The following is a 15,853-nucleotide window of genomic DNA, read 5'->3' on the forward strand; positions in this document are numbered from 1 at the left end:
ATTTACATTAATAAAGAACTGACCATTAAACAAATAGTAATATAACAACATGGACTTTTTATTTAAAGACCTATTACCAGGTCCATGAACACAAAACATACAGACAAAAGGTAATGCTGTCGTGTCCCTCATGAAAACATACAAACACTGCAGTGATTGTCTCACAAAGCTTTGTTGCATTTTAAACAGACATGGGAAAGAAAGACCTCTGCATTAAAGTGTGTTTAAAACAAAACTTGACTGTCTGAACATTGTAAACCCAGGTGTAAAGTGTATGACACTAGGCTGCGATAGAAGAAGGCTGCAATTTGCCTCACTCCGGCATTCAGTCGGGCAACAGAGGGTATTTTGAGTCCTGCTTGCAAGGCTTAGTTGAGCGTGTGAGCGTAAGGGCGTGTTTCCACTGACCCTACACGGTGGGTGCCAGCTCTACTGTTGATTTGTATCAAAACACTGTCCTAGCAGAGACATTTAAGACGCTGAAACGATCACTTGAGTCTCAGAGTTGTTTATTATTACACAAGAATATCCGCACAAGCAAATACCACGCAAAGCACAAAACAGGAAAAGCTCTATTCAACCGGTGTGAACACACTAGCAGCGTTAAAATTGGAAACTTAAGAGACAGAATCGCTGCCTCTTAAGTTTCGCTGCTAGCGAACACAACACACAAGCAGAACACGCCGTTAGCAGTGCTGGCTAACAGTTTATAGACACGATCGATTCAGCAGATGAAAATAGCCTTAAAACTAAAGTTGCTTGAGGTCACAATACACTCAGACATCATACATGTTTTCAAATGTTGCCATGGCCAACTATTCTCTCGTAGTCCACTGGCCAAGTCAAACCCGTCTCCCTCCTGTTGCCCACCGGCCCAGAGTTCCATTGCATCCGCATTAGGTTGACAAACCTCCAACATTTTCTCTGTTCATTCCACTCCGACTGTTGTAGTCCTTGGTGCTTTGGCAGATATATTCCATTATATACATATTTGTTCTCTCTGAAGCGGATGGGCTGGATTCCGCGACATCTGACTGCAATAACGGTGTGCAAAGCATGAAACCACACGAGACTGAAGGGGTTAACCAATCAAAAACAGAACAAGTAAAATCTATTGGATTTTAAAATATCGATACTTGGATTTTTGTATTGATTATCGTTTTTTTTTAAACATGTGTATGAATAAATATAGAAAATATAGATATTTTGAACTCACACTTATACATTATCCACGTCTATATTTATGTGGTAAGCCTAAGGCCTACCACCACCTAAAACCAACGGTAAAACATAAATAATAAAAACAACCCAACCCAAAAGTAATGAAAAAAAGGCTAAGGAAATGCCTTTGTAAAAAGGTAAGTGTTCAGGCTACGCCTAAAAGAGTCTATGGTGCTCTCAGATGGTCAGGGAGGGAAAACCACAGCCTGGGGGCAGCCGAGCAGAAGGCTCGATCACCCATGCTGTGCAGCTTGATTCTGGGGACCTTAAGGAGGTTGGCTGTACCAGAGCGGAGGCTGCGTGAGGAGGTCTGGTTGAGGTGATGAGAAGTTCCTTTAGGTAGGCTGGGGCATCTCCGTATACACACTGGTGGGTGAGGAGGAAGATCTTGTAGTTGATCCTGAGTTCCACAGGGAGCCAGTGCAGTGTTTTCAGGATGGGGGTGATATGGTTGTATTTGCACACCCTCATCAGGATCCTAGCATCGCTGTTCTGAATATATTGGAACTTGTGCATTCTCTTGCTAGGGATCCCGATGAGGAGAGCATTACATTAATCTAACCTCGAGGAGACAAAGGCATGCACCAGTTTCCCAGTGTCAGGCAGGGAGAGTGAGGGGCTGAGTTTGGCAAGGTTCCTAAGGTGGTAGAAGGAGTTCTTGCACAGACACTTGATGTGGGTATCAAAGGTTATTTGGGAGTCCATTCTCACGCACAGGTTGATGACCGCTGCGAAGAGTGGAATTGCCTGACCAGCAAAGGTAATGGACTTTATGGGGGTCGATCGAACCTGATGCGGAGTACCGACGAGCATGACTTTGGTTTTGGAGCTGTTTAGTTGTTGAAAATTGTGTCTCAACAACGCCTTAGTCTCCTGCAGACAGGTTGTCAGTGGTCACTGGTGATGAAGATGATGAACTGGCTATAGGGGGTGTCGGCTCCGTGTCATCGGCGTAGCAGTGAAATGAGACGGCATGCCTACTGATGACACGGCCGAGGGGAAGCATGTATAAAGTGAATAAGAGGGGACCAAGGACATATCCCTGAGGGACACCGCAGGTGACAGGGTGGGTTGTCCCATTACTTACACAAAATATACACAGTAAGTTACTTTTTGTATTGACCATGTTTTTGTTTTGTTTTTTTGCAAGACATTTAATTGGGCTTAGAATGGTGTTGTTTAATACTGTTGACGTGTATCAAAAAACTGTTCTAGCAGAGAATATATAAGTTTACGTTTTGCTGCCAGCGAACACAACACACAACCACCTCCACTTCCTCCTCCTTCACATCCTCTTCATCCTCCTCCTGCCCCTTCTCCTCCACCTTGTCCTCCTTTTCCTCATCCTCCTGCTCATTTCCCACCCTCTCAACCTCCACTTCCTCCTCCTCCTCCCTTCCCCCCCTGAGTCGTCCAGCTGCAGAGAAACTAGTCCATCTTGATTAAAAGATCCTTCCATCCTGCCACGTCTGTTTCCCTGCAAGCCTTAATGAGGCATTAATTATGCAACACAGCAGGGATGGGGGGGGAGGTAGCAAAGATGCATGCCTCAGCACTGTGATATTGCGGCTTCCTCCTCCTCCTTGCTGCATTTAATGAAGAGACAAAAAAGGAGGTCAAGTGTGAGGACTGCAGTCGACCAGTGATGAACCCCCCAAGTTCCCACCGAGCTCCTGACTCAGCAACACCCCCAACCCAACACCCACCCACCCCCACCCCCAACATTCCCCCATCATTCTCCCACCCCCCATCATTCTCCCATCCCCATCCATCAGAGGCCTGATCCCCAGACCACGTGATGCCCGTCACTAATGAGCACATTTGAATATAAAACAATCCCCAGCAGGCCTAAAAGCCTTGTTAACACCTCCGTCATCACTCTCTCTAAAAATAGCCTGTTTGCTTTTTCTTCTTGTTCTGCTCATGCAGCTTCAGACTCGATTTTGCATGAGAAATAATCAGGCTGCCGCCGCCGAAGGCAGGAAGACAGAACAATCTTCATTTTTCTTTCCCTGCAGAGAAACGTTGTGGCAGGGACCTAGAGGGGCAGCCAGGTGGTTAGCAAGCGGATTAGCGCACATGACATAATAATCTTAATCCCTACAATGCACCCAGAAATATATCAATTCACTTCTTTCAACGCCGCCGTTATATTTAGACGTGAATCATCTTCGGTTGGAAGAAAAGCGAGCGCGTGCCTAAAAGAAGCAGGCGGAACGTTTTGTCGTTAGCCCCGCCGTAGCTAATCTGAGCACTTGTGAATGGGTTTTCTCCTCCTCCTCTTGCAGCAAGTCATCTTCTGGCCTCGCCCACCCCTCTGGTGGTCGAAGGCAAATGTTCAAGAAGAATTTATATGTGAATCAAGAGGACAGAGGAGCAGCTGTCGACTCCCTTTAAAGAGGCAAAGTTAATCTCTGATCTCCACACGTAACGTCATGCTAGCTAGCTGGCTGCGGTGGGGGATCAGCCACCTCACAGTGAGCTTCATCATCATCATCATCATCATCATCATCATCATCATCGTCTTTTTCTATCTTCATGTATTTTCAAGCAAATACAGAAGACAAAATTGCTCCATTTAATCAAATTGTGTGCGCATTTTCTTTCTTAAAATAGCATGACATCATCATCATCATTGATGGGGAGATAAAGCGACGTATGAAAAGAGAAAAATAAATTATTAATTATGTGCTTCAAAAACTCTCGTGATACATTTCATGGATTTGCCACTAAGGAAAAAAAAACACTGTTTGCATGTTATTCTGACGTTCATTGTCGTAATTGAATCAGAAAAACTTCCACACCATGGGAAATTGTTTTGGGATGTTATGTCCAGTTCTAGCGCAGGCAGGTAGTTTTTTTATTTTTTTTATTTTTTTTCAATACTATGATTATTGTTTTTTTTTCATTCCCACCATGATGATAAAAACAAGACCTTCACACCATGATCAGTGAGGTTCTTTCTGTTGCTTTCACAGCATTTTCTTTATTTCTCTCAGGCTGTTGGTAAAAAAATGTATTTTTACTTTTTACTTTGACTTTTGCAACAACAGCAACTCTACGTCTCTGCATCTGCTGGCACTGCACCACAACACAAAGTTGTTTGGTTTTTTTTGGCTTTTTTTTTCACTTTTTGAAAATTGAAGTTTGGTTAAGGAGGTTCTAGGAGATAAAGGTTGAGTCTGCAAGAATCAAAATGGCAGTTTTTTATTTTAACACAAAAAAATTGTGCAGCTCCTCATTTGAAACTTTGCTGTTGCGGTTGGTCTTCGCCTAAAACAAGTGCTGCAGAAGAACACTCGAACATTAAGGGCCAGTTCAAAAAATGTAATCTGGATCAAAATGATCTGGATTTGGAAATCCCATTTTTTACTATCCAGGATCAGGTAATCCGTTTTACTTTTAGGCCAGTTTTTCAAAGCAACATCGGATTGGATCACCCTGATCCAGATACAGTTTTCAAGATTACTAAATCAGGAATGCCTGCGCTCTAAATGGGACAACATATCACAATGCGGGCTACGAACAACAGGTGGAAGAGCCAACATGGGGTCACTTTAAGTGTTTTTTTTTTCTATTTTGAGACAAAACACAAAAATAACGTAGAAATCCACTTCTACTTATCATTTATCTTCTGAGCCACAACATATAACAAATATACATAAACAAATACATTGTGAATATTTTGAAAAAGTCTTCATTTTTTTAAAAGGCTAAATGTCTAATAGTTAACAAAATAAAGAATGTTCAGGGTTCTTCATCCGAGTAGGAGAGACCAGGCACAAAGTCCCTCTCTGTGATGATGTTTATGTTGTACCTGAACCTGTTGAAGAAGCCAGACAAACCTCTGGCATTCTGTCAGGTTAAGGGACTGACTGGACGTGTAGTAAGGGATTATTTTTTACAGGTTCATCTCTGATGATTGTTTTTTTTTAAATTAATATAGTGATGAAGGACAGAAATATTGAATTTATCATTTGTGTTTCTTAATCAACTCTGTCTGGGGGTTTATTTCATAGGGATCATAAGATCATTTTTATTTTCATTTTATTTTTAACTTGACTACACTGAAAGGCTTAATTGGTAGTCTGTGTCTACTTTATCTACTTCATCAGTGTAACAATTGAACAAATCAAGTGCAAAATTTGTATTTGTGTATTTGTATACACAAAATGACACAAATTGATTATTTGACCAATTTTAAAGTTTTGGTACATTTTCTTCCTGAAATCCACCTTGGAATCCTACCCCCTGTCGGGATCAGGATAATCCTGTTTTTTTTGGATCAAAGTTATTCAGGTCCTACTGAAAGGTTTTGAACAACACAAACTGAAGGTTTGATCCAGATTAAAACTAGTATTGGATTACACGATCTAATCCGATTTCAGAATCCTTCTTTCCCTGTTGAACAACCCATTTTCAAGATTTGATCCAACCCCATAACCAAAATCCATTCAGATTACCTTTGAACAACTGGCCCTAAAGGATCAAAGTTCCTAGAATCTGCAGGAGAAATTCCACAGCTCTCATCGTAATTCAACACAACTTAATTTAACAACAACACAACCCCACCCCCCTCCATTCCCACCCCCCCACCTCCCTCAGGCATCACCACCGTGCTGACCATGACCACGCTGAGCACCATCGCCAGGAAGTCTCTGCCCAAGGTCTCCTATGTGACGGCCATGGACCTCTTCGTCTCTGTCTGCTTCATCTTCGTTTTCGCCGCACTCATTGAGTACGGCACGCTGCACTACTTCGTCAGCAACAGGAAGCCCAGCGCCAAGAAGGACAAGAAGAGGAAGAACCCGGTGAGCGACCCCCATGCAACCATGCAACCTAACGCAAACAATTACAATGTGTGTACGTGTGTGACATGTTAGTATGGGAACACTGCATATTTCCTGAGGGTGAAAGTTCATCATCGTCTCGATCCCCCTACTTCCTGTTTCCCTTTCAAGGCTCTGCCCACTGACCCCATCAGCAGCAGCTCCGGCTGCATTTTCCTTCCTAATCCACACGCAGCGCATCTGTTATTGCTGGCGGTAATTCAGCAGACGCCCGAAGCTGTCACGTGACAGACCAGCGAGGCTGTTTAAATTGTTTACATGTGACGCTGTAAAGCTTGTTTACGCTTGTCAGATTAAAAAAACAAATCAAAACTAACGAGAAAAATGGAAATTTGAAGTTTCAAGTCGGCCGTCGAGAGTTTTGAGAGCGCAAAGTGTTTCAACAGCTCCATCTGTGATGAGGTCAGGGGTCACGTCGAGGGGAGAGGGGTCAGTGGTCAGGAATCTTTTGGGAACGATTAAAGACGTTTCTTCAGAATTTTGGGCAAGTTTAGCCAGCAGTGCTATCAATATGTTTAATACTTCTAGTTTAGCATAGTTGGCTGGTACTAACCTAGGGTGAATCAATGGTTTCTGCTAGCCTGCCATGCAAAAACAATCTTACTCAACAAGTACAGCCGAGGCTAATGAAGCGATAAACTTGCAAGGCCTTCCAGCGTGAGGCGCTAACTCGGAAATGAGCTCCTACATCCAAAATTCAGAACCAGCCCCTTCAAAAAGGAGCAATTGAATTGCACTGAATTGAGAGGCCGTTAGCTTGGTGGTTCAGGGGTTCAGGTGTCAGTAAAGATTAATTTATTGAGGTTTTGGGTTTTATACAATTAAGAACTTGCTTTCAGTTTCAGCCCAGTGATGGTGGGAATGTTTAGGAGGCCAGTGAAGTAGCTCCACCCTGCCCAGTTAGCTCTGACCTGCTGATAGCAGGAAACCCTGCGACTACCATGGTGTCTCACCATGCATCTCTCCTCCTGTGCAACTTGTGTTTCTCTTTCCATTGTGTGACAGAACTGTATATAAGATTGACACACATGCACACACAAACAAAATGTGTTTTTTGGGTTCTCATCATGACCTTGTGTTTTGTTTTTTTGTTTTTTACTTTTTTTCTTCTTACTCTTTCTTCCTATTTTTTTTTTTTGTTTTTTTATCTTTCAAATCCATGTATTTGTTTTGTTTTTTCTTCTTTTGCCTCTCTATTTTTTATTTTTTATTTTCTTTATTTTATTCTACTTCCTGTTTGGACCAAAAGCTCCTCCGGCTCTTTTCCTCCAAGGTATTCTGCCTGAGTCTGACTGCATGTTTTCTCAAGCATTTTGGCTCTCTGAGCACCTGACTGCAGGACACCCCCCTCCCCCCGTTCCCTCCAAACTCTCTCTCCCTCTTTCTCGACCACTCTATCTCTCTGCACTCTGAACCGTCCGTCCCTCCTTCCTCTCATCATTTTCTTCCTATAAGTGCCACCACAGATGACTAAGGCGGGTGGGCGCTGAGCAGTGCGCAGTGCTGAGGCAGCCAGACCAGAACCGACTGGAGAAGCATCTCCTGGTGGCCCTGGTGGTCCCGGTGGTCCGCTGGTCCACAGCAGAACATCTTGTGGCTTCCTCTGTCCTGTGTCACTCACTCGCTTGTTTGGTTGGTCTTTGTGGTGAAGTGGTGGCTACTGCAAAAGCTCCACCACCCCCCATCGATCCCGCCTCCCGCACCCCCGACTAGCCACTAGCTTCTCCCCCACTGCCACCTGACACTTCCTACAGAGTCAGCAGAGCCTTAACAGGGCTGAAACAGACAACCTTAGCTTTTCCAATTAGAGGGCTGGAAGTCCATTCACTGGGAGATTAGCACGTTGCTAATCTTTGAACGGCCGACAACTATATCCAGGGGTGTGGGTGGTGGGGGGAGACAGCCAAGATCTAAATTTAACCACACTGGCCAGTCAAGACAAGAAAATCCACTTTTTCCACCACTAGCAGGTTGCCAGTGTTTGTACTTGGCACCTAATTTCTTTTTTTCTTTTTAATCGAGGGTAAATTTTCAGATCCAGAATGAGGTTGTCTTCTTTCAGCCAGTTAATGCTGCCCAACTGTCACTGTGTTTTCTTCTTCTTCTTCTGTCCTTGTTTCTGCTGAAGCCTCATGACTGCCCTCAACTTGTGCAGCTTCAGCAGCTTCTGCATTCGCTGCTGCTGCTGCTGCTCCCACCGCGCTGCTGCTTCCTCCTGCTTCAATCAATCCCCCTTTGAGAAACAACTCATTACCTGTTGGTCCACCTTAATCCCCTCAAACCCCCTCACCCCCACCACCCCTGACCCCCGTCTCATGACCTCAACGTGCTGCCCTCTTGCTTAATCCGGACAGAGATGCCGAAACTAACCTGTATGTCAGTGTTGTATCAGTCTGTGGTTGTGTATCATTCTGAAAAGCGGTACGACGATGGGGTTTGTGTGTTTTTGTTGTTTGTTTCACTAGTGCTGGGCGGCAAGATGTTAGAGAACGCAACAGTACAATCACCTAATTGCATTTTAAACTGCTACTGCTGCTGGGGTGGGGGCTAAGGGAGGTTTGGGGAGATTTTGATGCTCAAACTAAAACTGCAGTGGCCTATTTCTCTTCTCCAGTAGCTGCAAGGAAAGTAAAAGCCAGAATGAAAATGAGTCACAAATACAAGTGTTGTATCTTTTAAAACGTTCAGATGGTGCCAATTCGTTGTAAATGCGCAGGAAAAGCTCCTATTCCAGGCCTGGCGCCCCCTTGTGGTGGCTGTCCCTGCCTCACCCCTCCCGTACCCCTCTCTTCCCTCCCTTCCCTCTCCCCTGGCTGTATTGTCACGAATCACCAGGAGGAGGGAGGGGAACGTCCAGCACTAGTTCTATGTGGCTGCTGATCGGCTGTGATTGGTTGCTGATTGGCTGCTGGGGCCTGTGCAGCTCCAAGGTGTAGTTTGCATCCGGGGCTCAGTGTTTCGGGGGAGTGGTCGGGGAGGTTTGGGGGTGGGGGAAGCGGGGCTTCACCATGAGCCCGCCGCCACCGCCCACCAGCCGCACCAATCAGACCCTCAGATTCTGGCTCCAGACTTTCAAGGGCCAATAAAGCTGAAGGTGCAACTTAAATTGTGCTGAGTGGCGACGGACTAGATTTCATTCACTGTGAGTGTTTCCACCAGGCCCCACCCACCCAACCACCTGCTGCGTCGCCGCTAAAACAGGCGGCTGCTCTGTTTCTCCCAGCTTGACGCTTGTTCACTGGGTCAATTTGGAGCGGATCAAATCGTTCAGGCAGAAAGTCGATGATTTGGGAAACATTGGATCTGTTCGATTTAAAGAAAAAAAAAAAAAAACTACTGTGCTGTATTTCTACTGTGAAACATCCATAATCCAAGTATTGACATTGACACAGTTAAATTTTATTCAGTTTTTTTTATTTTTTTATAAAAAGACTAGGACACACACACACACACACACACACTGTATATATATATATGTGTGTGTGTGTGTGTGTGTGTACACAGACACGTATATATGAAAAACAGTAACTTTTTTTTTAGAAAAGGAATTTTGCATCATCCATGTTGTAGTGTCATCAAGGCAGGTCCCCAGTAACTAGTTTAGCTTAGCTTCTAATTAGCTTAATCAGGTTCAATTGACAGATATACCTGTGTATCATCTGAATAGCAGTGGATACCAATGTTGGGCTTTCTGGTAATGTTGCCAAGAGGTAATATGTGAATGTTAAATAGAATTGTTCCAACAACAGACCCTTGAGGGACTCCATCACTAACTCTCTTACGACGAGTAATTAAGAACCTAAACTAATTGAAAGTGAATCAGACAAATAAGATCTGAACCAATTGAGGTCTTGATCATTAACATGCGTAACATCTTCTAGTCCCCTCAGTAGAATTATGTGGTCCACTGTGTCAAATGCAGCACTGAGATCTAAAATAACTAAAAACTATAAACTAAAAACAGAGGAAGAATAGAAGGCTGCTGTCTGGCGCTACTAGGAGGTCATGATTGACCTTTCGCAGTGCAAGTGCGAGTGATTATTCCTAAAAACTGACTGAAAAATCTCAGAGAGTGTTGTGTAAAAATTCCTTTAGCTACATGGAAAAAAAGTTACTCCAGGACCTTAGACAGAATGGAAAGATTGGAGATCATAATTATCCTGCTTAATCCTGTAATCAGAATTATTATTACCGTTATCTTGACACACCACGCAACCATACTACCGGCAAGTGCACGATCTTGTCATCCTAGTGTGAAGCGGTTCCATGCAATGAGGTTCATGACTGGTGAGGCACTGACTCCTCTGCAGTCAGAAATATTGTTTGTTTTTTTGTTTTTTAGTCTTGCTTTTATCAATTCCGTACTGTTCAAAAATATGATAGCAAGTAAACAAAAGAATATTTAACAAAAGGTCAAATTCAATTTGTAATTTTTTTTCTGATATCTTTTGTTTAAATTAAAATTGAATTTCGTATACGATCTTACCTTTATTTGAATATGAAGTCCATGCGCCGCCTATCCTTGTCTCAGAATATGTCCATCTCTCCATTGAAAAAAATTGTCCTTTATTTTCAAAACGCCTGTTAGCACTGTCAGTCATGAACCCCACTGCACATCACTGCCCCTATCAGTGCGGCAAAGTACTTTTGCACTCACCTTGAATACTTTCACAGCAAGACCAAATTTGTCATAAATATTAATTTTATATACCACTCATGTAGTGCATGAGTCATCAAACGTGTACAAATGTACAATGTATGTATAAATGTAGATAAAGAGAGACAGCGCTGCGTTTCAATCGGCGTGTGTGGCGCAGCAGCGTCGCCAGTTATCACTCTGCTCCCATTGATTTGAACAGGAACTGCATAAAAAGATGACCATGACATTAGGAAATCACACGGAAAACAAGTTCATAACAGTACATCACAGTCAAGTGGGGAAAATGTTACTCCTAGTAAAGAAGCGGTGCAGCCGCCTGGTGGAACGAGGCTTTCGGCGGGTGGGTGGGGCAAGAGTACCAGGAGGAGGCGTGGCTTGTTGCCACTGCTGTTGACTGACTGTATGTGTCTGTTGTCATTGTTTGTGTGTTTGTGGTCCGTGTCCAAAGCAGACGCCCACAGTGGACATCCGCCCGCGCTCGGCCACCGCCATCCAGATGAACAACGCCACGCATATGCAGGAGCGCGACGAGGAGTACGGTTACGAGTGCCTGGACGGGAAGGACTGCACCAGCTTCTTCTGCTGCTTCGAGGACTGCCGCTCGGGGGCCTGGCGCCACGGCCGGCTGCACATCCGCGTCGCCAAGATAGACTCATACGCGCGCATCTTCTTTCCCACTGCCTTCGGCCTCTTCAACCTGGTCTACTGGGTCTCCTACCTGTACCTCTAGGCCACACCCCCTTCTCTCCCTCTCTTTCCTTCCTACTCACGCTTTAAAGGGACTTTGTCAAAACGTTAAAAAAAAAAAATCAGGGTTGGTGATGAATTTTTGAGTTTTTTTCTTTTTGGTTTGGAAGCACTTCTTTTGAAATACAACTTTGAAAAAAAATCTTTTGACATTTTTTTTTTTTTTTTTCGTGCTTTTGTTTGATAACGTTGCAAACGTTGCAAATGTTGTAGCATTACACAGAAACGCCGACCGTCAGGTTTATTGGGGGAAAAAAAATGTGTGGTGAGAACATTTTGTTGTGTGAGCAAATGACTTTTACATTTATGTTTATTTTTTCTCTCCTCCAAAATTTCATGCTGAAAGTTGTGAAGCTGAAATTCTGTGTCACTTTAAGGAAAAAAAAAAAATCCTTTCCAGGAAAAAAAAAATCATTCCATCTAGAGTTTAAGAATTTTAAAATCCTCAAATCAGGAAAAAAAAACAACAATCTCAGCCGTTTTCTTTCTTTTCTGTCTTTTTTTTTTTTTTTCAAAAAATCTGAAGCACTTTAACCTAAGTATATTGGACAGCGTCATTACATTTCTTGTCAGAATTATTGTTATTGGTGTAGATTTGACTTTTTATTTTCAGTCTTGGCACGGTGATCTTTTCTATATGTGCTCAGAGAGGCGATGCTGTTCAAGGGCAACACTGTACAGACACTGTATATATTTGATGAATACATAGTGGTTTACATTTATTGCATGCAGCTTTTCCAAGGAAAAGACAACAACATTTTTTCTGGTCCATCGTTTTGCTCCTTGCTATGATTCGAGATATTCTTTCTTTTTTCTTCTGCTTCATTTGGGGGAGGGTGGGGAGGGTGGAAGGAGAAAACCTAAATGTCTTTCCTCGTTCAGCTCTCAGAATTGTCTTTGCGTCTGGGTGAGAACGCCGCTTCCTCACAGTGTGGGAAACAGACCCAGCGGAAACATTCCCAAGTTTGCTTTAAAAGCTGCATTTCTTCTTCGCTTCTGACTCAGAGGACGATGAAAAAAATAACAATTTTGTCCGGTTCAAATTAATTCAAGTGAATAAATTAAACAAAAGCCGACAGGAGGGTCCTTTAACTTCCCTGGAATTGGTCCTAAACTTAAGATTAATTGCAAACCAGCAGAAGAAATGAAAAAGCAACAAAAGAGGAAGACATTGCTAATTGGCTAACTGCTAATTTGGGGAAAAAAAATTAATAAATGAAAATGAAAACTCGCTTGTAAGAGACTAGTTATCACACGGTCCTGATTTATATTTTTTTTTAACTCAAATTTCACACTCCCCCGCCTCCACAAAGTTCACAGCCCACACAGAAAAAAAAAGAAAAACAAAGAGAAAAAAAGATGGAAATCACATTGTGTTGTAAATAAGTGATGGGAGAGACGTTCTTCACCTGCCGCAAGGCTCTATGTTTTCGAAACTCACTTTCCTTTATTATTCCAACATCATGCATTTTAGACCATCAACAGCGATGGGGTATTTATTTATTGATTGATTGATTCTCTGGTTGTATTTATTCATCTATTGAGCTGACAGACTTGCTGTTAAATGTCTGATATTTATCCCCCTAAAAAAAAAAAATAACACTGTCTGCAGCTAACAAGGAAGGCAGACAGACAGACAGACAGAGACAGACAGACAGACGTGTCACTGGAGCTCAATCTTATTTATTATTATCTTAATGTATTTTCTCTGTTTGTGATTGATGTAATAACACTCTACTGTCACAAAAGGCCACTCGTCACACTTATGTCTCTGTTGATCTCGTGAGTCGCTCCGCAGCCGTCCACGTGCAGCTTCTACATGTTATTAGACAAAACTGGGGAAAAAATGAATATATCGATTGTCTGACTCATTTTTTATTTTATTTTTTTGTACTTCTTGCTCCTGAGTTCCAAACTGTGATACATTCGTAGCAGCGATCCGAAATGCTCCGATCCTAATGAAGAATATTGAAAATGAATCATCTTGTGGTGCTAAATTCTGATTTTCAAGAGAGTCAATCACTGCATCTGCCAACCTACAATCATTTGGCATCAAGATGATTGGCTTTCACGTCATAGAGGCGGGGAAATAAAGACACTGGCCAACTTCTGTTGACGTCAGAGTGAAAGCGAGTGTCACACTAAAGATTTGTCAACTCAATAAAGTGGATTTGAAAGAAAATCCAATTTGAATCAGCAGGAAAATGGGGAAAACAAAGTTTTGTGCTGTAATTATGGCAGGAAAGTGTTTTGTTGTTGTTCCAAATAGTTTTTTGGGCATCTGCTACAAAAAGAGAGTATCGTTTTGGAAACCGGTATCTAAACTGGCATCGTTTCAAAACATTCTGAATGGTACTCAGCCCTGGTCCGAAGAATCTGTCATATTATAGGATGTCCTTCCCCTCTTTTTTCTCCTTGTTGCTGGTGTTCTTGTTGTGTTCTCAAGCTACCATTTGTGGTCCTCCGTGTGTGCTAACAAACACACACACACATACACACAGACACGCACACACCCGCACTTCCTCATCTCTCACCCCAGTAGAGACGTCAGTGTGATGGTGTAGCAGCTAGCATGCTAGGACAGGAGTGGTTCCATCTTTTCTAAAGTGCCAAACGCAGGAAGCAGCAGGAAGTGAAAAATCCACAGGTGGAAAAAAAAAACAAAAAAACAGTGAGTTGGAATTCAGGCTCAACCGAAACGTGATGACACAGGTGAAATTTTTCTAGGCCTCTAGTGGCACTTTTCTTGGGTTTAGATGCTGGGATTGTTGTGTCTTGTTTAGAATATTTTCGTGCACTCAACTGTAGATGCAGAGGAAGAGCGGCGGGAGGCGTGGCTCCGTGTTCCAGTTCTCATCTCATCAACAAGTGACCCACTTTTGGTTCTTTTTTTCTTCTTTCTTCACAACCAGGCGACACATTTGTTGTGTGAAATGCACCTCTGGTTACATTTTTTTTTTTGTATTCTGTATTTTTGCATTTTGCAGGAGAAAAGAAAAAAAACAAGCCCTGCGAACATGGAGCTCTTTAAAAGACAGCAAAAAATAAAAATAATAAAAATGAAATGAAAATGCAAAAAGAAACTCCCATGCATACATACACCACGTTACTGATTTGCAATCTACAGTATGTATATTTGAGTATTGTATAAAAGGGTTATCAGTCAACTCTGTTAGGGTCTCATAATATGCTATAAATGTACTGGTAAGTCCTTTCATAAGGAAATTGCGCATAGCTGTGGACTTTTTCAATAAAATGACTGCATTGAAACCAGTGTTGCCACAACTCTTTATTTCCTAATTCTTGTGTCCAAATGTTATTGGCTGTTTTATCAGGATTTACTTTAAAAACTTTAAAATACTGACCACAAGATTTTTATTCATTACCCAGAATAGTATTTCTAATGTTTTTAAGTATACAATATCAATGAATTTTAAGATCTTTCACTCTATAAATAATCTATTTGTGGTTTCACAATAGGGAACTTTATTTATTATTCTAATAACTATTTTCTGTTGTTTAATCATAGGGTGAATACATGTTCTGTATGTATTTCCCCAAACCTCAACACAATATGAAATATATGGCATTATAAGTGAGATATATGTTAGGGTGAAAAATCCTTCAATAAAAGAAATGCATTAATCAAACACCTTAATGTAACATTAAGTCCTGCAGCACAGCATCCGAAACAGATTAATAACAGGGTGTCTGCAGGCAACACAGGCAAATGTCCATAAGTCCAGGTAGCGATCAATAAAGATAAGGCAGAGTCAGTGGTCACTCAAACAGGGCACTGTTCTCTAAATGCTGAGTGTGTGGTCAGTCAACTAAAGGGCACTGCCCTTCCTCCAAAACTTATTGGTCGGAAGGGGAGTTTGACCTTTTCCTGTTCAGGTGGCATTCCCTCCTTCTTTCTCTTTATCTATTACACTCTCAGGACGTCAACTGCGTGTATTGTACCAAAATCATAAAGAGGGTCCAGAAGAAGCCAACCAGAGGGGTTAAGTCTCAACCACGACCTCTCCTTGCAAATAAACAAGAGTCAATCAGTCAGGAGTTCATCCCATATAAACTCTGCTTGGTGCCAGGATCTTCATTCTCCCGGACATGATTGCTTGTTTTTTCAGTATTAAACCTTCTAGAATTTAGGATTTTTGTACGACTCCTTCTTGGATAAACCAACACGCCACAAATTCAATATTCGAAGATGTTTCTTGTTTAACCGGACATGATACCAATTGATTTCGATCATTTATGTTTAATATATTCTTGTGACATCCAGCTAAATGTATGATCCATAATTACTCCAAAAAATGGAGTTTTGTATACTCTTTCAATTTCAACTCCATTTAAAACTAACCACCAAAGACCA

The 15,853-nt window shown here is 42.2% G+C and overlaps 1 protein-coding gene across 4 annotated transcripts in view; it reads left to right on the forward strand.

Annotated features, from left to right (window-relative positions):
* Positions 1-12,675, forward strand: part of gabrg2 (gamma-aminobutyric acid type A receptor subunit gamma2) — a 56,552-nt gene extending 43,877 nt beyond the window's left edge. The window contains exons 8-10 of one of the 4 annotated variants that reach the window (XM_076022017.1): positions 5,827-6,032; positions 7,321-7,344; positions 11,180-12,675. In XM_076022017.1, coding sequence (XP_075878132.1) covers positions 5,827-6,032; positions 7,321-7,344; positions 11,180-11,461 — 512 coding nt within the window. In that variant the 3' untranslated portion in view covers positions 11,462-12,675. The remainder of the gene's footprint in view (positions 1-5,826; positions 6,033-7,320; positions 7,345-11,179) is intronic. The other 3 variants (XM_076022018.1, XM_076022020.1, XM_076022021.1) reach the window with 3 other exon arrangements.
* The last annotated feature ends 3,178 nt before the right edge of the window (positions 12,676-15,853 follow it).

The sequence above is a fragment of the Nelusetta ayraudi genome, unplaced genomic scaffold (genome assembly GCF_046127955.1).
Source record: "Nelusetta ayraudi isolate G7.1 ecotype Tasmania unplaced genomic scaffold, CSIRO-AGI_Nayr_v1 ptg000011l, whole genome shotgun sequence".
Classification (NCBI taxonomy): domain Eukaryota; kingdom Metazoa; phylum Chordata; class Actinopteri; order Tetraodontiformes; family Monacanthidae; genus Nelusetta; species Nelusetta ayraudi.